This window comes from Galendromus occidentalis, unplaced genomic scaffold (genome assembly GCF_000255335.2).
Source record: "Galendromus occidentalis unplaced genomic scaffold, Mocc_1.1 scf7180000077514, whole genome shotgun sequence".
Taxonomy (NCBI): Eukaryota; Metazoa; Arthropoda; class Arachnida; order Mesostigmata; family Phytoseiidae; genus Galendromus; species Galendromus occidentalis.
In genome coordinates this window covers 382,227-403,771 of record NW_003805502.1, presented here as the reverse complement: position 1 = coordinate 403,771, position 21,545 = coordinate 382,227, and the positions used below count along the sequence as shown (strand labels likewise).

The following is a 21,545-nucleotide window of genomic DNA, read 5'->3' as shown; positions in this document are numbered from 1 at the left end:
AACAAGGAACTGAAAATTCGATTGAGACCAGTCAATGCGGTGCGACCTCGATCGGCCCCGTCTGATCCTCCGGAGGTCGCATCGCGGCGATTTCAAGAGTTTACCAACATTAATGTACGACTTGATTCAATGGCTCGGCCCGAGTCGATGTCAGATCGATTGATTTCTCTATCTCTTCGTCGAGTTCCCCCACGAGCACGACGTTCTCGCCTCGGATGATGTACAAGCCCATGGGCACCTTCTGAACTCCATCTTGGACGCTGAACACTCGTTCATGGCTCTCCTGAAGAATGATGTTGATTGTCTGATCGAAGCCTGAAAGGAAAAGGAAAGAATCACACATTACGACCGCGCTTTCACCGAGAATCTCATTCGAGCGCTGACTGCGAGCCGTGACTGTCGGATGGTAGCTGGTCGGCTCCAGCGATGAATCGCCAGAGCCACAGCGGCGAAAATCGACGCGATGACCACACAGAGAGCTCGCTTACAAAACGTTCGAGAGAAAGAAAAAACTGTCACCCAACTGCAGAGAAGTTCACCACTGACTACGCTTGAAGGCGCATCAACTTACCCGGCCCAAGCGAGTGCGGGGAACTCCTCGACAGCTGATCGCAGACTCAATTCCTGTTCACACAATAGGCACCAATAGCAATGCTTTTCCTTGTTGTTGATGTCAACGCCGTCGCCGCCGCCGCCGCCGCCAACGCCATTGTCAACGTTGTCGTCGCTGTTTTTCCGCTCGAGAATCGCTTTGTGAACGTTGTACTGAACACACTCAGGACTCGACATCGAAATTTTGTTTACAGCTTCACCCGCGGCCTCTTGGAGCTGCTCCGGCTGCCGCGTATCCAACAAATAGGGTATGATTGCGGAGAGCAGTGGAGACAAGTGCTCCTCAGACAATTCCAGCTGACCGGAGTAGTTGCCCACGGATTCCAGGAGACTCAGCTGATATTTGAACACGGACGCGTGACGATAGTCGGCGAAAGGGGTTCGACTCGATATCAACATCTGTTTCTTCAAAAACGCGCAGAATTTCGGCCAGAGCTCGGTGACGATCCGAGAGGCAACGAAATTGCGGCTGGTGCGGCACAACACCGAGAGAAGATTTAGGGCTTTGACGGATAAAACGAAATCATGCGAAGATTTCAACCGGTAGATTAGAGCCTCCCACGCCGAGTGCACCAAAGGCAGTAGTTCTTCTTCGAAGGCCTCAATCGACGAGAAGCAGTCAGCGGACAGCGAGAAAGCCATCGTGTGAATCACTAGATCGCCAGAGTGGAAATTCACCGTCGCTTGGAGTATCTTCTTGCATATTCTGACGTCGACGGGAAGCTCCTTCCTTCCCTCGTCACCTAGGCTGTTCCCCCCGTGGTCGGACTCCTCTTCGGTGTCGCGTTGCGAGTCCCGCCACATCTGCGACGGATCGGGATCGTCTGTGGCTTCTTCAATGTTGTCGAACGCTGCCTCCTCTAGCTGTTCGCTTCGCAAAAGTGCGGCAGCGAGTTCCTCGAGATTTATGGAATTATCTTTGATGGGCGGTACTCTGGGCGACCGTGGAGGGAACCGTTGCTGTAGACACCTCACGACATGACTGATGGTGGTCATCGCCATAAGTTCGTCACCGCAGGAGAGTTGGTGGATGATTTCATCGAAGAGTTCTTCGAAGTCCTCGTAAGCTCTTCCTGGAAGAAATTCCAGAAGACCCCGGCACGCGTCGTGATATTTCACCGCGTCAACAAGCAGGAGTTCACTCAGCTGATGACGGATCTCGTCCGAAGATTCACAGATCACATCTTCCAGGTTCGCGCGGTTTCTGTTCTGAGATATCGCGAATAGCGCGTAATAGGCGCAAGAGTTCAACACGTCGTGTTCGCTCCGGGTCTGTGCGAGGAGAAACAGCAGAACCGGGACATTCGGATGAGACGTTTTCTTCAAGATGTGCCCGGATGCCAATAAGAGAAATGAGCCGCAAAGCAAATCTCCGACGGTCGTCGGGGAAACAGGAAAGAGATCGAGTAACATCTCAATCAGATCGTCAGCCGCGCACCCTTCGGAGTCTATGTCCACGTTCTCGATGAGCAAAACGAAAATTAACGCTGCCTCGGCATCGTAATGAAAATCGTGCCGACGATTCTCCATGATCAGATCTCGGCACAGATTGTGGTCCAGAGCTTTGGCGAAAGTCCGACAGAAGTCTTTAAGGGCGCCGAACGCTTCTTCATCGAAACAGTGGATTTGTCGATGGACATTCCTCAATGGACCGTCGTTATAAACTTCACCTGCGCTGAGCCTCAGCGCTTGACGGTCCAGGGCAACCAGACGGAAGAGGCAAGAGAAGAATTTCCGCCTCGAGAGTGAATTGTTGAGCACGCGAAGAATTGTCCCCGGATTTAGCCTCAGGAACCCGTGAAGCTGTCGTAGGAGAGACACTTTCTCGTTTCTCGAGCCAACAGCTGATATTCTTGGCATGCGCGTCAAAAGCTGGTCGAAATATTCGGAGAATTTCTCCTCAACAGAAATGTCTCCCCCCGCCTGTGAGAGCAGCTCCTCGAAGAGTTCCGCGCGAATTCGATTGGGATTCTCAACTGTCAGGAGAATCTCCAAGCACAGAGGAATGACGATTTCGAGACGGCGCGAGCAATTGCTGAGTAGTTGGATGGCGAAATACTTGCACGAACTTTCGCATCCGCTCATGAGCGGCGGACAGACGACCCGCTTCAGGGTCGTGGCACAGTTCAACAAGTTTGGGGTCGCCGAGTTGTAATACTGCTCACCCAAGTCGTGCTGGTCGCTCATCACGAGCGTTATGGAATCGGTCAGAGCCTCGAGAGCGACGTTGAAGATTCTTTGGCTTTTCTCGCAGTAATCCATTACTTGTCGCAACAGGCCGCAGACTATTCCTGGCAGGAAACCCTTCACGATATCAACAATCGGCCTCTTCCGACTCAGATACGAAAGTGTCAGGCAACGGATGGCTTTCTGCTTCAAATCCTTGTTCTTCTCGTCGATCGAGTCAACAAAAACTCTGAACAGAGGCGCCAGAATCGACGCACTCTCCGGACCGGTGTAGACCTCGAGGATCAGCTGTTCGTCGATCGACGAAAAAACGGCTGACATGAGCTCCAGGAAAGATATCTTTAGTTCCTCGCTGATCGGCACTCCCGGAGAACAGCAAATGTACATGAGGTGCGTGAGGAGAACGTTGTGTAAGGCCGGAGCGTCTCTGAAGTCCTTCCCTAATCGTTTTATTACTTCGCGCAAAGAGTCCATTAGCATCAAATCCAAGCGCTCGTTCCGGGGACCGTTTTGTATTCGTGACAAAAAGGGCAGAAGAATGTGTTTCTGATAACCGATGAGAACCTTATCGTCGCAAGCAGCTACTTGAGCGGCAAAAGTCTCGACGTCCTCCGCGGTACCCCGCTTCAGCACGAGCACACAGTAACGACTGAGAACTTCCATGAGGACTTCGTTCCACAGATTCGAAAAGCAACAGAAAGCACAACTCCCAATCAGAGACCTATCGCCGGCAATAGGCGCCAACAGAGGAGGTTCCTCCTTCAAGGAATTTCTGTACCTTTGAGAGTCCCTACGAAATTCCTTCCATCAGCCGTGACAACATGCACCAGACGATTCTTGTATCCTTCCAGGGAACTTGCCATGTCAGGCGATAATTTAAGTTAATCCAATTTCGTCCCCAAGTCACTATAGCGTTTTCGAGCCGCGGCGAAGAGGTTCGGTTCGTGATAGCAACGAAAGATGCGGATTCCGTCCGGGAGAGCCTTGATGTTTAGATATACCGAAACGGCTCACGTGGCTGCCTGAAACGTTTTCGCGTTTCCAGCGGCTCTCTCGAAACGCGACAGAGAGAGTCCATGCAGTGATTTTGATTTCTCAGCGTTCCTAGCGACTTCCTGAGGACGGCGTCGAAGGAATTCAAAACTCGCGCTCAAGCCAATATGGCGCTGCCCACGTGCGATCGAGCAATAACGTTTTGTAGTTTTGCCGGTATCTTTTTTTGAGTGTTGAGAACTGTGATAACAGCTTGGATAACTTGTCGTAATTCGGAATTCCTCTCGAGAAACCTCTTCGAGGGGTTTGGATCCAGAGGTAAGCGTCCTCAGGCGAATTCGCGACCAACTCATGCCTTACACGAAAAGACGCGCTCTTTTTTCCGCAGGCTCCCAGCCCTACTGGGTGTTGAATCGGGTTTTGTTTGTGTCAAGGGGTTTTCGGACTTTTCGAATCTCGATTGCATCCCTATCCTCCGATACACAAGCCGTGGTTTCCGACGATGGTTCCTGATGTCAGGCCGGGCCGTCACGCAACGTCAATACTCACTTTCGACTTCCCGCGGTGGATTCCGTTTTCGATAGCGGTGCCATGTTATGTCACCGGGATAAGCGAATTTTCTCCCGTCTTGACCCGAAATTCCCGAGAGAAGCTTGAAGAACAATCTGCAACCCAATCTGCGAGAATCTCTCGTTCTTCATTTGTTGAGGGCGAACGCAGCGGCTGGCGGCTTCAATTTTTCCTCCGAAAACTGAGCGGAGCAATCTCAATTTTTATGTTTATCTTTCCAGAATGGCTTCAACCGGTCAGCGGTGTCCGCTCTGTGGCGATTCGCTTCTGAAGTTTCTCTACAACCCGAAGGGAGATTACATCCTGAATTGCTCATCGCGCGTCTGCCTCTACGGAGCCCTCCACGCGAAGGTCTATCATGCTTCCGAGCAAGAGCCAGCGGCTGCCACAGAAGTTACCGCATCAATCATCGATGGTGCTCAGGGAACTTGTGCCGTTGCCGTTCCGTTTACTTCGAGTTCAGGCGACAGCGGCGGTGCCGACGGCATTTTCACCACCACCAATGTCGACAGCAACCCAAGAGACGTCTTCAATGAAGCTTCAAATCAAGTCGACTTGTTTTCAACTTTCGAAGAGATGGATTGTGCGACTAGGGGCGACTTCCACTTGATCGGTACGACAGGTTCGACGGGCCCGTCGCTCGCTTTCCCAGAAAGCTTCGATTTGTGCTCGGAGGAACGTGATGAGGACAAGGATATGATAAATCAATGGGTCCGTGAACTGTCGGAGCAATCGAGTGCCGCAGCTGTCCCGATTCCGGTGACCCAACCGGTTTCTCCATTGCTTGAGTTCCCGACGGAAGTCTTGATGAATCCCGCGGTCAAAGCGACACCGGCTCCAGTCCCGACGCCATCGTCTCCGGCGAGGACGACGGCGAGGAAAGTGCGTTCGAAGTCGTCCTTAAAAGACTTCGGTCCTGGGGCCTCAGCCAGGCTATCGGTTCCACCGGGATCCATCAAAATCGAAGCGCGACCAGTCAAGATGGTCGCCAAATCGAAGAAACTCCTTGTCCCAAAGCTTGAGAAACCAACCCTTAAGTTACCCGCCCGTCTCCAAAGAAATCAAGCGATCGCATCAATACTCAAGAGCCATCTCGGCGCCAGCGACGACGTCCGATCGGAAACGAGCTCGGATTCCGGAGTTCAATCGGATGCGTCGTCGGATCTAAGTAGTTCCTCATCGTCACTGACCCCCATCCAGCGGCTACTTCATATCGAAGAGGCCAAGAAACGATCTTGGGGCGTGACGGGCATGCCCGGATTCAAACCTTCCGCCACCGCGTCGAAAGGACGGTCGCGGAAGCGACCAGCTGTCACCTGAACGGATAGATTGAGTGAAGAGATTTGTCTATTCCGGTTAAAGATATTGTTCAATGTGTCTGTGAATTCCGGACACTCTCGGATAATATTATTAATGTAAATAAAAAGGTACCGTATGGCGCTGAAGCCGCGCTGAACACGCTGTTCTCACTCGCTCCGTTGATAAGCTCCCAGCGTTCTGAAAAGAGAGAATGACGCCCCATGGAACGCTTCGGTCTCGAATGAATCCCCTGACTATGGAGGTGGGTTGTACCCTATTCGTAATCCCGGTCGCGTCACGATGACGGTAAGGAAGCGCCGCCTCCGGCGCTTCCGTTTTTTGAGTCGCTCGCGACCGGTAGCCCCCCTGCCTCAGCATTTAGGCCTAGAGGGACGGAGGTTCAATTGCATTGAGATACCCACGTCCCGAGGATCTCATGCAGCCGAGAGAAACTACTAATTGAGAAAACTCCTCTCTAACTGGGGACAAAGGCCCTCTCTCGTCCCTCGATATCGGATGCATCGTAAATAGTGGCAAGCGATTCGCCGCAGAACCGAAGGGAATCTATCCCGTGCGAGGCAACACATTCTTTTTCTTTTCCATGTACATACAATTCGAGTGAGTATACGAGCACTCATGGTGACGGGAAAAGGGGGAGGAGAGCCAGTTGACGGCGACGACGCCAACAATAACGGCAAGCTGTAACTTCTTGACCTGTCAGGAGGACTCACGTTCTTTCTGTTGTGTAGGCTCGCTGTAAATAAATATGTAGAAGAGAATTTATCTCGACAGCTGCTGAATTTTCGTGCTTTCAGCATCGGCTCAATTGGTTCACCCGTTTCCCTCCCAGCGCTCGCGTTCCCCGAACTTTGTCGTATTTCAGACAGTCGGCGGAGACGCGCGCTCATTTTCCGGAAGGAATCCCTACTCGCGCACCACATCGTTTCCTGAAACAAGCATGCGCACAATGCCGATCTTGCTCGCTACCGATTTACACCCACAATAAGAACAGCTAGGAGCGGTCATCGGAGCAGCGGGAACCACCCAGGTACAATTTCGTCAGAGTTTCCAAGATGACAGGGATGGTGAATCGTAAACGCATGGGCTAATCGATACTTGATGTTCGGAAACTCTTGTTATTCGGGAGACACAGAATGTGGATCTCTCCTAGAAATCTGCGTCTGAGACGCCGCGCGGAGCAGTATCCTGCCGATCTGCATCTCGGCGTCGCTTCAGAAGCACAGATTTTCCTTTCAATCGAAATCGTAGACCCTCTGATCCCTATGGGAAGTAGCGATGAGTGATGAGCCAAATCGAGTACGCTTGGAGCTCACGCAATTAGTCTGCGTATTTGGTACCAGTCCGCCGGGTGGACGAAATTCGCTCTCTCCCTGATTTTCCGAATGAGCGAGTGAGCAGAGAGATTCCCCCATCGGCGGACGGCGTACCAGATCGCAGTTTTCTTTCGTCGAGGAATTGACAGATGCCGGCGAGATTGAGAATGGTTGGTAGCGAAAGTTATCTGAGGAATTCTCGTCATACCGACATGCTCAGTTATCCATCGTCTTTCGATCTACCTCCCCATCAAGTGTTCGACCCTGAGAAGAAATCTGAGACGTCTGACTGTTGTTGAAGGTGGTGTGGTTAACGACTGGATCATTGGCCGCTTGACAGAATCGCTCACTTGGTGGGTGGGTGATTGGCCGACCGGGCAGGTGGGTGTTCGGATGGCGACGCTCCTGCCCCTTATCTCCTCTCTTTCCCCGGGCTTCGCTTGTTTCCACATTACTCTCATTTTTTTCGGGATTTCTTCGTTCTCGGTTTTAGCGGCTCGCTGCTGTCTCGCATGTCTTGTCTAGCCGCCTCCGCTCGCTGTCACTCTCTAAACATAGATAGTGGAAGATAAAGCTGTAATTTCGCCATCTCTTCCCGTGCCTCGTAAAGCCCAGTATCCCGTTGAGCTTGAAAGGCGCAGCGAGAAAACGTGCCGGATTCCAGCGTTGTCATCGTCGCCTTTCTTCTTGTTCCCTGGCGAGGATGATGACGACAGCGACGACGGGGAAGCCGATTTTTTTTCGCACAGGTGGCGGAGGAGGCTCTCTTCACCACTTTTCTCGATGCAGGTCGTTCGGCGGCGGCGACTTAGGTGGCGACGACCACGAAAGGACAGGGGTTCGCCGTGGTGACAATCGGCCAGACAAGACTGGAGAAGGAACAATGACAACAACACTCGTTTACGACTGTGTTCGTATCGGAACGAATGAGCGACATTTAGTACCCGAACTCATCCTATTCGGGCTTCTCAGTTTTCCACGAAACTCCTAGCGGGTGGCGAATTTGTTTGCGATTGTATGCCCGGGAACTCTATCGTCGGCCCACGTTCTTGGATTTTCGCACGTCCTTCCTGCCCAGAGATCGGAACATTCCGACGGACACGATAAAGAAAAACGAGCTCGGAAACTGATGACCGATCGTAGCCTGAGGACGGACGAGTGGTTTGAAACAAAGTTTCTGTTTCGCATCGATTCACAGCGGGACTTGATTGATCATGCCGGGACTTGTTGTGGCCGTAATTCCTCTCGACTCGTGTATGAAAACTGAGACTTTCAATTTGAATGAGTTTTCCGAACTGGAATCTCGAAGCTGGAAGTAAGCTTCTCCCTCCCGATGAAAATAGGAGCCGGTCGATACCGAGCGCTCACTGCGGGAGTCTGTGAGTGCTGAGAGGCAAACGGGAACATGTTATGTCTCGAGTGTGAGAAATGGCTTCAAGCGCACTAACCAGTCCACTAGGCGAACAGCGAGCGAGAGCCAGAGAGAAATGCGCCAATGAACGCTCGATTTCTCAAGATGATAGATGACAGAGAGAACGCCTGAGAACCAGATGATCATATGTTATAAGAAGCGAAACGAGCTCGGTTGTAGCGGACTCTGAGTTTTGGGTGACAGTTGTAGTCGGCTGCATAAACACTAGCGATCGAAACAAAAAAAACTCATGTGAGAATTTTGTTTGCTTTAATTGATCACGAGGTCGTGATCGTCGACGCTGGCGTTGACAACAAGACCGATCACCATCGGACCCTCGTTCTCGGATTTTGATGATCACTAAGGGTGATCGACTCGACGCGGTACGATGCGCGGGCTCAGTGGATACTTACTGAATACACCTTCGATTGCCGCGAAGAAGGCGAGTGCGCGATCCACGTCTGAATTAATATTCTGACATCCTCCGAAAACGACACAGCGCCCATGATAGGGGCGGGCGCCCCAGCCCCCGTTCTGGATACGCAGACGATGGGGGACGACAAGAATTCTGCGAGGGATGGGGCAGTGAGATACGTCGGATACCGTAACAGGGTAGCTCCTGGGATCGGAAACCTCTGGGGAAAGTGCTCGCGATATTATCTAAGCATCTCGGGAGAACTATCGAAAGGAAACTGCGGGCGGTTTTGGTCGTGGCATTGTTTGTTCCGTTTGTATCTGTGCTCAGGCAGTGAATTAGCGGCAGCGGTTTTCTCTCCGCAGAACAGAGCGCTCTCTCTGTTTGTGGATAGGGACGCTTGTCAATAGCATCATTTCTCTGAGCGACACTTCGTTTGTTGTGGGACGCGCCTTCTGCTTGCGGCTGCTCAGGCTATGGCCGCGCCGCTGCCACCATAGCTAGAGTCTGTCTAGAACGAGTGACTGAAAGAGATGGAGCGGCTTTTCTTTTCAATGAGCTCGGTCAACCGTTGCCTCCTTCTGTCTCGATCTATCGGTTCCCTTGCCGCCAGCATCACGGACATACAGGGCGTCTGGGTGCCGCTGCCGCTATGGTGCGTCTCCTCGTCCTGCTGCTCAACTCCTCGAAGCCGAAGTGAGCAAACTCGAGAGCAACCTCGGCGCCACCACCATAAGCACACCATTGATGAAGACTCCCGAGCTACCGTTCAAATACTCGGACTCGTATCGCATTCATAAGCGGCTGGGGGTTCAAACTTCTGTAGCGACAACGCTTGACGATTACCGCCAGCAACCGCGTTGGGGTTCGGGTGAACCCCCGAACAAGCTGACTGAGCGAGAGGCTCTTGTGTGTCTCACACACAGGTGGACGAATGAAGCGTCTTTCGAATTGAATAGAGACTCACTCGAGAATTACCGACCGCGACTCCGAGCCCGCCAAAACTCAGAGATTCCAACGGACCGCTATATTGGATCCCATCGAGATATGCGCGACTTGTTGCGATTTGACTTCGTTCATAGCCCGCCGAACGTTGTGATCGATCAAGTGTTGACACTCCGAACGTCTCGATCCACCGGTGGTACGGCCAGCGTCGAGAAATTGAGCGGGAGACGATGCCGGATCTCGATGATTCAGTGGTGAATGGAAGAACACGAGATAATGAATTGGGAATGCATCGAGGCATAAGCCGACAATCGACCGAGTACATATACAGGATCGAGAAGGGGGGGACGGGACGGAGGAAGGGAAGAGAAACCGGATGAAACAATCAGCGAAGGGCACTCGTCGCACTCATAAATCACAACGTATCCGCAAGACATCTGATTGCGGATTAAAGCTTCTCTCTCCGAATTGAAGTATAGCTGAGCGGCTCTCGGAGCTCAGCGGATATTTGCTCGGAGCCCCGAAAGCCCGAGAGAGAACACTGTCTGACTGACACGACCGCTAATTGGGAAGTCTGCGTGAATGTGAGCTTATTGCACAGTCGCTTCCGTGACCATCGCTCGAGGTTCTCATGGTCTTGAGTCCAACTTATTGGTCCTGATCGGATGTCGAATAATGCAATGATCGTCGTTCGAAACTCGAGTAGGACAGCAGTTGGACAGTCCCTCGCTGCCGCACCCTTTGCCGAAATTCTGAGTGAGTGATTGAGTGAGCTGGGCTTTCCCAGAACTCCGGAGCTCGAGATTTTTTGGCGATCCATGTAACTCACAGCAAGTTAGAGAAAGGCGCTATTGAGTGAATTATGTTTGTTGTGATGGTTTGTGGGTAGGTTGTCGCTACTTGGAGGAGTGTCTGGCTGGTGAGACCGCTGAATGAACAGATTTACCTCGTCTACCTCATTACAAGCTCCTCAATTCGACGGCGGGCATGCAACAGAAGCAGCGACCAGATCGTTCTTTGTGCGTGAAATTCAAGAACAGAGGGGCGCACCACCTATCGTAAATTCAGCATTGGCCGCGCCTCATTAGGCGCTCCTGCAGCGACCGCCGCATGCAACTCCGAAAGTTTCCCCGCACAATAAAACACCCAGTGCTCTGAGGTCAGGCGACACGGCTTCGGCTTTTCATGGCGGTCGATGCCCGGTTTTTTGAAAGATATTTCATTAATCTTCTCAACTTTTCAAATGACCCAGCGTGACCACTGCTCTTTCCGACCACCTACCGCAATGGGAGCTCACTGTTTCTTTTCTTCATTCCTGGACTCAGGCTTTGCTTAGGTCGATCGAGGGGTCGAGCGGACCGGCAGCGATACGAATCGCCATAATTTCAGGCTTGTTAATTCGGGTCTTTTATGCGTGATAGTTTGGACCGAAGCTCGACTCGAGCGCAGAGCGGGTGGAGAAACTGCTCCCGATGCCTCCCATCCGGAGCACCGGAGAGAGGGGAAACCGTCGGGAACAGGAGCTCGGGCTGGAAACAAGCGAATCTTCAAGGCTCTGGGGAGGAACCTTCTGAGACGAGCCTGGAACAATCCGGGTAGCCCGAAGTTCCCCTCGTGGTCCAGCGCTACAAGTCATCATCCTCATCATAGAGCTCAGGGAAATCGGACTCGCCCGAAGGAATTCATCTCCGGGAATCATCCTAATATTTAGCTAAACGGGGGTTCGCATTAGGGCACTGTACGCGGAGCGGTCAGCCGATATCCACCGACTTCTTTCGCTCTCGTACGAACCAGCTCCGATGTTTGGACTCGAGGGTTAGTCGCCTTTCATAAGCGACGTGATATGCATCTCACGGCTCCAACTCACCGCGAAGTCTGCTCTTTGATAGTCTGTGTTTCCACCGGAGCGGTACCATGTTCAGCATTCGGTACTCTATGAGAAAGCCACATTCGATCGGTCAGGATTACACGCGACGCGGAACTTCCCGCGCAGCTCACGGGAAATATTTTCCGCATCGACGCTCAGAGACCGTGAATCATTTATTCTCCTGATGCTCTGTTATTCTGAACGAGATTCCAAACCCAGTGACTATGTTCTCGTATACTCATCGCTCAAACGGATACGCTAGCAGAAACTAATAGGAATTTCGAGCCATTCTCTAAGGGGGACTACCTAGGTACTTTCAATTCCTCTGACGTCCGTTCGAATTCTTCAAATTATCCCGAATGCGCTGATCATGGAATCAAGGCAATCGAAGAAAACTGCTCAAGACCTAAGGTCCCATGGAACTACTCAGAATCATGTTATCTGCTAAGGCAAAGGTCATCCCAATGATTTGCCGATATCTAGGTAAATGGTATGCCCGCGCGGTCTGGACGGGAATTCATCGATGGCGTTCCCGCGTAACCGATTTACTCTGGACCCGCGTAAAGGTCGATCTCGATTCCTCGTTGGGTAAGTCCCATACCGTCAGAATCTGAATCAGTCGAGTACTTTCCATGGTGTAGCGGTTGAGCAAACGATTCAGAATCGATTGTTCTGAAAACCGTCGGCTTGGACATCGTCGGACTGCTGTTTGCGAACATTTTGAGCAAAATTCTCTGGATGTAGATCACACTGCATTCGAAGAGCATTTACATGAGCCTCCATGGTGTACAGGACTCCATGGTGTTCTTAGAAAAGTCCGTCGAAACAATCTGCGGAAATTCTTCAAATTCGTCGAGCTATGTTAGCTGAGCGCTTACCGTCCCCGAACAAGCTCGTGTTCATGCTGAAAAGTTTCGAGACTGGCGAGTTCGGACAGCGATGCCCTTGTCTACAACGGCGTCTAGACTGGTCTATTTTAGATTTCAGGAGCTGAATGTCTCGCTTGAACGGGCTTCGAAGCACGCCAGCCACAAGAACAACTATTCCTGCCCAGTCGAGGGGTTGACTGCGGTTGGATCTCTATACATGGAATCTTCGGAAATCTAAATAGCCAGACTTCCGGTCTGAGTTTCCAAGCTTAGATGCAGACGACTGCAAGCGAAGGAACTCGGTCCATGGAACGATCGGCTCCGGTCACCACAGTCTGCCGCATCCTGTCCTTACGAAGAGTGTGACGTTTCTAAAGAGCAGATCCAATTAGGCTCCGCGAGTCCCGCCCTCCATCTATCCATCCATCGAGACACGTATGCGAGGACTCGTATTTCCTCGCCGAGCCTTGCTTAAGTCTGGTGAGGCGTGCGAGATTCAAGTCGACCAGCTCCCGCCGCGACTCAAAAACCACTCTCCTTCTCTTGAAAGTGCTCGAAGTTCACCGTATTCCGGATACGAAGCTCGCCAACAAGAGCCTTGTGTCTGGCGGATGGGCTAGACGTTGCCTCGGTTGACCTGGATGTCGGGAGCTCACACTGGGTTTCTTTGTTACCTGCAGTATCGTAATTCGTTCCTCTCTAAATCATTCGGAAAACTCTCGGGAAAATTACAGCTCGGAACGATTTCGCGAGACCGGGAAATCGCTCGAGCAGCATCTAGTTACTCGAGACAATAGTTCCGAGAAACATTAGGTTTTCCCAAAAAGTCGTCAAATACAAAACTCATCGTCGTGTTGGGCACCTAACAATGAACGATGACGGGGCGATAGCGAAGATCGTAAACCGAAATGAGATTGGGGGAAGGTGGCCGCAACATCAGTGATGGACGAATGATTTGTCGACACGGAAGTTCCTTCGCTTGAGAACAAGTCGCTGTCTCAAAAGAGATCTTCCGAGTTTCGAGTTCCAATGTCCATTTTCATCGGAGTCGCATCTGATTTTTCTGGCCAGCGACTTCCAACCTTGGGAAGGTCTCATGTCTCTTTTCTCCGTTCCTTTTTATGAATACTGATCGGATCGAAGGCTGTTCGGCGGGAGACTCAGGCACAGCAGTATAACGGAGCGGATCTCATTCGAAGCCCAAGACATGCATGCGTGCCGCTGTCATCGGCACTAGCAGATCGAATTGAATCGCATGTCGAATCCTCTCATCCCTTAGGTCGTCGATTGAGATTCGCTTCTTTCTCGTTTTATTGTCCATTCTTTGTTTTGGCTGTTCGTTCTTCTCAGAATTCTGGCTGCATACAAACATCCGGAGCTGGACTTCTGAACCCGACCCGAGCATCGGACGAAGAAACCTCAATGGCCCGATGCCGACATCTGTACACCATCGCCTACCGCAACACACGGCATTCTCTGCATTTCACACTTTCGAGCTTTGGTTTACAATCTCCTCGCCGCATACGAACTCTATGGTGGAGACGAGCGTATGTAGCTCTGATCGAAAACACCATGGTATCGACATGCTTGGCAAATACGGCCACAATAGCGCCGGACGAAAGCGATTCTCCGAATTTTTTCCTTTGACTTAGCGTTCAGAGCTCAGGTGTCTTCGAATGGCGAGATCGAGCTCTGAGATCGAGATTCCGATTGTCGGTCGCACCATCCGATATGAGGGCGGAAAACCGCCTGTATTCTTCGGGGACGCTCTCCATTCGATGGTGAATTTCATGTTCCCGGTTTCTCGCGTTCAGGCACCTACGGTGGGGAATGGCTCAGAGAGTGGCAACGGTAATGGATTTCCTTATGCTGTCCCCTCGGATGGCCTTTTTCAATCGATCGGTCGAGGTTCTGAGAGACCCATAATCCGAAAAGCATAGCGAGCGGAATCGGAGGGTGTCGATACGGATCTCCAACCAAACCGAACATCTCCGGAAGCACTCTACGAGCTTCGATTTATTTCCGAGTCATTTCGTTCGCGTAGAGGGAGACATCAGGAGAGTTCCGGTGTCAGCCCTGATCCGTAAGCCATATGAATACAAATCGCGATTGTAGTTTCTTTGATGAAATTTTTTCTGATCTGCCTGTCAGAGTCCGTGCTGAGTGCCTGGGCCGAGACATAAGTTCATGATCGATGGCCATGAAAATCTTCCCTGATCGATTCGATATCAGACAGTATCATCTGACCAGTGGTGCTATGGGAAAAGCTTGGAATCCCGATGCTCCCTCGCTCCCGCTCCTGAGCCCAACAACGACGAGAGCATTGAGGCATAAGAGAGCTTACAGTTCTTCGTAGATTCGTTTCGGGGTTTCGCCGAGCCACTCGCCGGGTGGGGGTCGAGAAAGTCGAGCAACCCAAATACAATCTCCGAGCGCCAGAAGGGAATAATCTCGTCGACCCTGACGTACCAATTCATACGCGGAAAATAATTGTTCGAGAATCCCGAGTTCGACATCCGTCTCGGTATCCGTTCAAGCACCGGAGACGGGGATTTCCCCGTTGCGAGCCGGACTTCGGCCGGCGATGAGTGTCCCTTGTTTTCATCGGAGTTCTGAGATTTTCCCCAGAATCCGTGATGAATCCCATCTGGGACGAATTTATCCCGCCCTTAAGAACGTCTTATCCCCATCGAGACCCTCCAATCTGTTCACTTCCCTCGACTCTCTCTCTATAAGCAGTTGTCATGGTTACGGTATCCTCGTAGAAACCATCCGAGACACGAACACCACTCTCACCCTATTGTCTCGCCGCAACCCAGCACCGCGCGCTGTATGAAGAGCGTGTCTGACCTCGACTTTGCGGGTGGAAGAGCTCGCCGCGAGTTTCTTCATGTATATTGATAGCAGCTATTAAGTCATATTCGCGGACTTGCTCTCCGAACCTCGAATTTCGCAGGGATTGCATGCACGCCACCACAAAAATTCAGCTGCGGAATCATTACCCCCGATCCTCCCTCGATGCATGCCGGGAGCGGTGGCATGTTCCTGTAGTCCTGCGTCTGGGAGGCTGGTGTCAGGGATGTCCATAGGCTGGGGGCTCCCTCCGTTGGTTGTCTATGTTGATCGGGTGTCCGCACTAAGCTCGGCGTCCACATGGTCGTTTCGGGGGAACCCGGGACGCCCAGGTCGGCTGACGAGGGGCGAAACGGCTCAGGGTGGAAACACAGCAGGCAAAAGTCCCCGCGCTCTGCAGTAGTGGGATAGCACTCGTGAATAGACGCTCTCGGAGGGCCTAGCTCAATGGTTGGACCGGACACTCTATTTTACTTCCTGCCGTAATCCGATGAGGGGACACCAGTTTTTACCTCTTCCGGAGCGAGAATCCGCATCCCCCCCCCCTCCCGAGCGCGGCATCGAGACCGGACGACGGAATATTCTGCTCTGGAGTTTTTCGACTCGTGATCTACCGGCTGAAAGGCGAGCCAGGATTCTGATTCCGTCGTCTCGGGAGTTCAATCGAAATACGGGACATCTGAACTCATCAGTGCTGATGAGTCATCTCGGAAAATCTCAGGTGTCGTTGACGCTTCAGTATAAATAAGAGACGAGTCACATGCTGTAAAAATAGTTTATTGCCCTCAATACTTCGTCAATAATCGTAGTAGAAACCACAACTATCGTCCCTGCGGTCATCATCTCTGTGGTCTCTTCGGAGTGTGAGGAGAGCCAGCGAAACATGTGATTTGCGTTCGATCTCTCTACGATTCGGGCATCGCCGATTCTTGCGCATTAGCCGGACGCGTTGGCCAAGCCCTCACTTGAACAATAAGTTGAAAACATCGGATTGATCCACTGATTCGATCTGGATCATCATTACGGATTAGTATAGAACATTTTCCAGTTTGTTACCTTCCCTCGTATGTGGAGTCTCAAACGCTCTTTGGTCAAATGAAGTTGAGTCCTAAACGTGTACTCTCTGAAGTCCTCTGCGCTATATAAATGGGGCAACTTCTTTGCCTCCCGACTCCGCCGACCTTGAAGCTATCTACTATCACAAGTACTCATAGGGAAGAGGAGTAATTTCGAATTCGTTTCCGTATATGTGTCTTCCAGGCCAACGGAATCCGCGAACCACTCTGTTAATGACAGGGTGTTGAGAAGAAAGAGCCTGGGTTGGAGTAAACGGTCACTTATCAATTCGATTAGCCACGAAAATTTGTTCGCGGTCTCCTTCACCTCAGAGCATGGAATAATGCCTTCCCGTGTTTCATAACGGATGAGTTTAGAGAAGTTTCCAGCCTATGTTTGTGTCTTCGGTGAACGAAAAATTGCTTTCTACTAGGAAGCATGAGTGCGCTCACGTCTGATCGAGAAGCTAACTAAGCTTTTTGGAATCGTGGCTGTGGGGTTGTATAGGACACTGGAACTGGTCCCGTCGAGGATCAATGCTCAGTTCCTCTCCATTGCCTTTCAGATCACCGGATCTCCCAGTGTTAGTGGATCATAAATCTCAGAAAGTATAAAAGTTCTATGATTGTTTCGCCTATTGGAAAGATAAAATCAGGGTTCGACTTCAAACTCTCGCGACCTCCCCTTCGTCGCCGTCTATAACACGTAGTTCGATATCGCTTTGTGCCTTCTTCGAGTTCATACGCCGCAAACCTGGAAAACAGTACAAAATCATTCAGCTGATGACCGTCATGGAAATTTTCCGAAAAGAGTAACGTTGCTCATTCATGGAGCAGTCTGCCTAGAGGAGAAACCATCCGTACCCTTGCCGTTGGTCGACTTCCCGGAGAAACTGTGTTGATGACTCTGTTTCGGAAGTTCTGGCGCAGATACATCTCCTTGCTGCTTGGCAAAACTTATAAAAACTTGATCCAGAGTTGTCTGCGTAACGCTGTAATCTTCTAGGAGATTCGAGTCTTCGGCGCGAGCATTTTCAAGATTACGGAATATGTCCGACAAGGGAACACTTGGATCTATTTGGTACTGCATCTGGTTGAGGTGGTGCTCCTTAAGGAGAGCCTTGCCGGTGAATACCTGGTCCACGTAGGCGATTACTGTATCCACGGCGGCGCAAATCTGTGGAATGGATCGGAACCGGTTTTTGAGATAAGCGCGAGCGAGCCCGCTGAGCAAGCAAGCACCGGCTCTTTCTCCGTACCCGCCCCTGATTGCAAGGCCCGGCTAGCTCAGTCGGTAGAGCATGAGACTCTTAATCTCAGGGTCGTGGGTTCGAGCCCCACGTTGGGCGTTATTTTGCCCCAGCTAGCGGAGCGAGAGCATCCGACGTCAGTGCCCTTGTCATCGTCGGCGAGAATCATGCGGTTACATACGTTCGATCTAATCACCATCGACGTGCCCACATCCTCAGATGATCCCCGCACCGAGAATTGAGGTCTTGCTAACCTTGAGTGTGACGGTGTAGCCGGCCCCGTATTTGTTTTTAAGGTGTTGAATACTTCCTAGGCAACGGAATTGACCGTTGACCATGATAGCGAGTCGCGTGCAGAGGGCCTCGCACTCCTCCATCGAATGAGAAGTCAGAATTACGGAGCGACCACCCTCTCGAACAATGTCGATTATGCAATCCCACAAAAAGCGACGGCTCTTCGGATCCATACCCGTTGTCGGCTCGTCCTGTGGATAGAGGCGTAATTACCCGTTGAATTCGGACCGGTCGAAGAAGAAACGCGAAAGTCCAGAGAGTGAGACGCGAAGCTTGGAAGATTGAGCAATTCTCTGACTTACGAATGTGATTCAGATCCCCTGAGAGACGTGTTTCGAGCTTCAGCTCAAAACCTAAACTCACCAGAAAGACTAAGGGAGGATTGCCTACCAGGGCAATGGCAGTGTTTAGCTTCCTCTTATTTCCCCCGGAATAAGTTCCGGCACACCGGTGGGCAAACATCCGCAAGCCCAGCTTGCGAATACCCCAATCTGCCACCTGTGGAATTTTCCGAAGAACTTTTTAGTGTCAGGGACGTCCTCAGCTTATAGATTTCACTCGAGCGAAACTGCGAGATGGCGCAGTATCCCTGTAGCACCCCAATCCAGCTCGGGTGGCCTTCAGCGACGAAGCCAGACTTCAAGCGGCGCACGAACTCACCCTGGCGACATGTTTTTCGGGGACGCCCCGTAGTCGAGCATAGAATTCCAGATGTTCATAGCCCGTCAGCAAAGGATCAATGGCATCGAACTGTGGACAATAACCCACCCGCTGACGGGCCCGGTCGATCTCGGTTTTGACACTGCCGGGGAGAATGGCAGTTTGTTTCATTTGACGATGTCTCTACATACATGTGTCGGGAGCAAGAGCAGTACAGAGCACCAATTTTTTCTTACCTGTAGTTGCATATGAAAGCGTTGCCTCCCGTAACCGTCGTGTTTCCCGTGAGCATTTTGAAAGTTGTGGTTTTCCCGGCTCCATTCACTCCGAGGAGTCCGAAACATTCGCCGGGGTTCACTCCGACGCATAAATGGTTCACAGCGGCGTGCTGGCCAACTCTGTGAGAGAACGGGGACGTTGATCATCGGATGTATCGACTCGTATACAAAACGCTCCTCTCCTATTATAGATCGGTGATCATGGCAGAGCTCAAGAGCAGGAATGCTTTACCTGTAAACTTTTGTCAGATTTTCCACCCGCAGTATGCAGTCCTGAGCGCAGCCTCCGAGCACGCGCTGTCTCTCCATGGCAACATCCTCATCCATGGGCTCTGAGGCGTCGAATGAGGTTCGGATTTGTCTGGAAAATGGTGGTGATGTCAGCACAGTGATCCGGGGGACGGATTCCTCCATAGTGGTAGGAATCCGAATTCGATATTAGCTGATCTCCCATTCTTGGAGTTTCCAACTTCTGGAAGTTGCCGTCGACCGACGACAACAATAGTGTCTATTGAACAGCTTTGAGTGGGCTGTATGACGTCCGCCTCGCATAGTCGGTCTCATTGGTGTCCTTCTTCGCGGCGGAATGCGTATCGCCGTCGATAGCTCAGTTGGTAGAGCGGAGGACTGTAGTGCTCTGGCAGTGATCCTTAGGTCGCTGGTTCAAATCCGGCTCGACGGATACTTTTTAAAATATTTTCGTGATTCATCTCCCCATTATCGCATCCGAGTTTCTCCATTCTGAACTCGGAAGATCATATGTTTCATGGCAACTTCTCTCAGAGCGGTGTAGAACGACAGAGGAACGACGCTCTACGAACTTTATCCGATGTGCCGCAGACTTTTTTTGGAACCGAGATCGTATGGGTATCTTGTACGGGTAGCCTGGGTCGCAGAATACATCAAACCTTGGATGAACGGAGGAGTCGCTCCGATGACATGTTCCTTCTCGCTCATGTTATTGAGGATGCGGCGACAAGATCTGGTCACTTTTGCGGTCGACATCATACACAGTCGTCTGGACTGCCGATGGCAATAGCCGGGGATGTAGCTCAGATGGTAGAGCGCTCGCTTAGCATGCGAGAGGTACGGGGATCGATACCCCGCATCTCCATTTTTTTTCGTACTCCGTCATTCTCTCATCTCTTACTCCTCGACTGTCTTGCCGATCGATAACTAATGACTCCCTCGAACCGGTGCGCCGGAGACAAGGCCGATTTCTCGGGTTTTCAACGGCTCACCGACATCGGTGCAGAACAGAACACTCGACGTGAGAGTGGCGCTGGGATCGCTAAATGTCCCCGCCTGCCCGCCGACGAATACGGTAGCGTGGCCGAGCGGTCTAAGGCGCTGGTTTAAGGCACCAGTCTCTTCGGGGGCGTGGGTTCGAATCCCACCGCTGCCATTACCTTTTTGCTCGTTGAAAGTATTCAAGTTTTCTTTCGATTCTCTACGGATCTTCGGGTGCTCTCGAGTTTCGGCTCCCCCATCGCAGCGGATATGAATCCCAGTCCAGGTACGGAGCCGCCGGTTTTGACGTGGAAACGTCTTTACCCAGGCTTGGGTGACCTCCTGCTCGATGTACTTCGTCATTCGAATAGCAAAAACTTGTCGCACTTTGCGGCTTCATATCTCGATCCTCATTTACGTCGGAAACCTGATTCCTGGATCGGAAAGATAATTTCCGGGATTCCACTCTGAGCGAGACCCTACTGCGAAGTGCTGCATGGTTGCCTTATGATTTTGGTTTCTCTACATACCTCTAGATTTAGCCTGGAATCTGATAAATAATGGTAAATTCTAGCCTTGCTATAGCATCTTATAAGGAGAAATTTATGTACGAAGGTAGATTGAGAGAAAAGGGGTAAGATGGAGCTATTTTCCTCGATTATTGAGTCGAGCTTTTCTAAATATTCCATTGAAACTCATCGATTCCGAAGCTACTTCATGGTGGAAATATTTAGTCGATTGGATAATGAAGTATGCCTGAGGATGCGGGATGCGCCCAAAACAAGCAAGTCTCCGACGCCGGAATCAACGCGCAATAGATTCGGCAAGTTCCGTGAAATCCCGTATTGAGCGACCTAGATCATCATCCCGACCAACATTGGGTGAAGGGAACAACCAAGCCGAGTGTCTGGACAAGGATTTCTCAGGGACAGCAAGTGTTACGCCTGGGATGTTTCTTACGGGCTCACATGAGAGCGTGCTACTATGAGCTTCAAGCGTGTCTTCGTTGGAAGCGAATCAGTCGCGGCTAGACACGTTTTTGACCGACTTAGAAGGAAAAACTGCTGAAGACCGATTACCTGAAGACGTTTTGGCTCTTACAGCGGTGATGTCCCTGACATAACCTAGTCTGAATTTTTTTGTCGAGCGGGATCGAGCGACTGTAGGTACCACACAATGGATTTCCGTCAAGGTCAAGGTGAATGGCAAGTCTCTCTCTCCTGCACATAGACTGACCCTCTGCTTCGTCGGCTCTCAACCATTCACTCCTACCAATCCGTAATTCATTTGTCGAGCTGAAAGTTAGGTTGGGCGACGATTCGAGAGATGATGGAACGTCTCTCCTGAAATGTGCTCCGGATTTCGCTTGTGAGAGTTACCGCATAAGGTTGGCTGAGCCGCCCGCTAGCACAAATCGCTACAA

At 51.3% G+C, this 21,545-nt stretch overlaps 3 protein-coding genes and 4 non-coding genes across 7 annotated transcripts in view; 5 read left to right on the top strand and 2 right to left on the bottom strand.

Moving 5' to 3' along the window:
- Nucleotides 1–109: 109 nt before the first annotated feature.
- LOC100902037 (uncharacterized) lies at nt 110–3,462 on the bottom strand. Its single transcript, XM_029112542.1, has 3 exons — nt 2,071–3,462; nt 392–410; nt 110–315 (listed from the first exon to the last, which is right to left on the bottom strand). Exons 1-3 carry the CDS (start codon nt 3,460–3,462, stop codon nt 110–112), a joined length of 1,617 nt encoding a protein of 538 aa, XP_028968375.1.
- A 497-nt stretch (nt 3,463–3,959) lies between these two features.
- LOC108864747 (uncharacterized) lies at nt 3,960–5,682 on the top strand. Its single transcript, XM_018640959.1, has 2 exons — nt 3,960–4,110; nt 4,584–5,682. Exon 2 carries the CDS (start codon nt 4,585–4,587, stop codon nt 5,680–5,682), a length of 1,098 nt encoding a protein of 365 aa, XP_018496475.1. The 5' UTR covers nt 3,960–4,110; nt 4,584.
- Nucleotides 5,683–16,778: 11,096 nt separating this feature from the next.
- LOC100906087 (ATP-binding cassette sub-family A member 1) overlaps nt 16,779–21,545 on the bottom strand; it is a 21,164-nt gene continuing 16,397 nt past the window's right edge. Inside the window, exons 19-25 of the mRNA XM_029112546.1 lie at nt 19,125–19,253; nt 18,851–19,012; nt 18,615–18,756; nt 18,318–18,452; nt 17,915–18,145; nt 17,275–17,587; nt 16,779–17,164 (exon numbers count right to left, since the gene is read on the bottom strand). Coding sequence (XP_028968379.1) covers nt 17,076–17,164; nt 17,275–17,587; nt 17,915–18,145; nt 18,318–18,452; nt 18,615–18,756; nt 18,851–19,012; nt 19,125–19,253 — 1,201 coding nt within the window. The 3' untranslated portion in view covers nt 16,779–17,075. The remainder of the gene's footprint in view (nt 17,165–17,274; nt 17,588–17,914; nt 18,146–18,317; nt 18,453–18,614; nt 18,757–18,850; nt 19,013–19,124; nt 19,254–21,545) is intronic.
- TRNAK-CUU (transfer RNA lysine (anticodon CUU)) lies at nt 17,687–17,759 on the top strand. The gene has a single exon. It is a non-coding gene; the product is annotated as a tRNA-Lys (tRNA).
- TRNAY-GUA (transfer RNA tyrosine (anticodon GUA)) lies at nt 19,489–19,574 on the top strand. The gene is given in 2 exon segments: nt 19,489–19,525; nt 19,539–19,574. It is a non-coding gene; the product is annotated as a tRNA-Tyr (tRNA).
- Nucleotides 19,934–20,006, top strand: TRNAA-AGC (transfer RNA alanine (anticodon AGC)). Its single transcript has one exon. It is a non-coding gene; the product is annotated as a tRNA-Ala (tRNA).
- On the top strand, nt 20,216–20,297 carry TRNAL-AAG (transfer RNA leucine (anticodon AAG)). The gene has a single exon. It is a non-coding gene; the product is annotated as a tRNA-Leu (tRNA).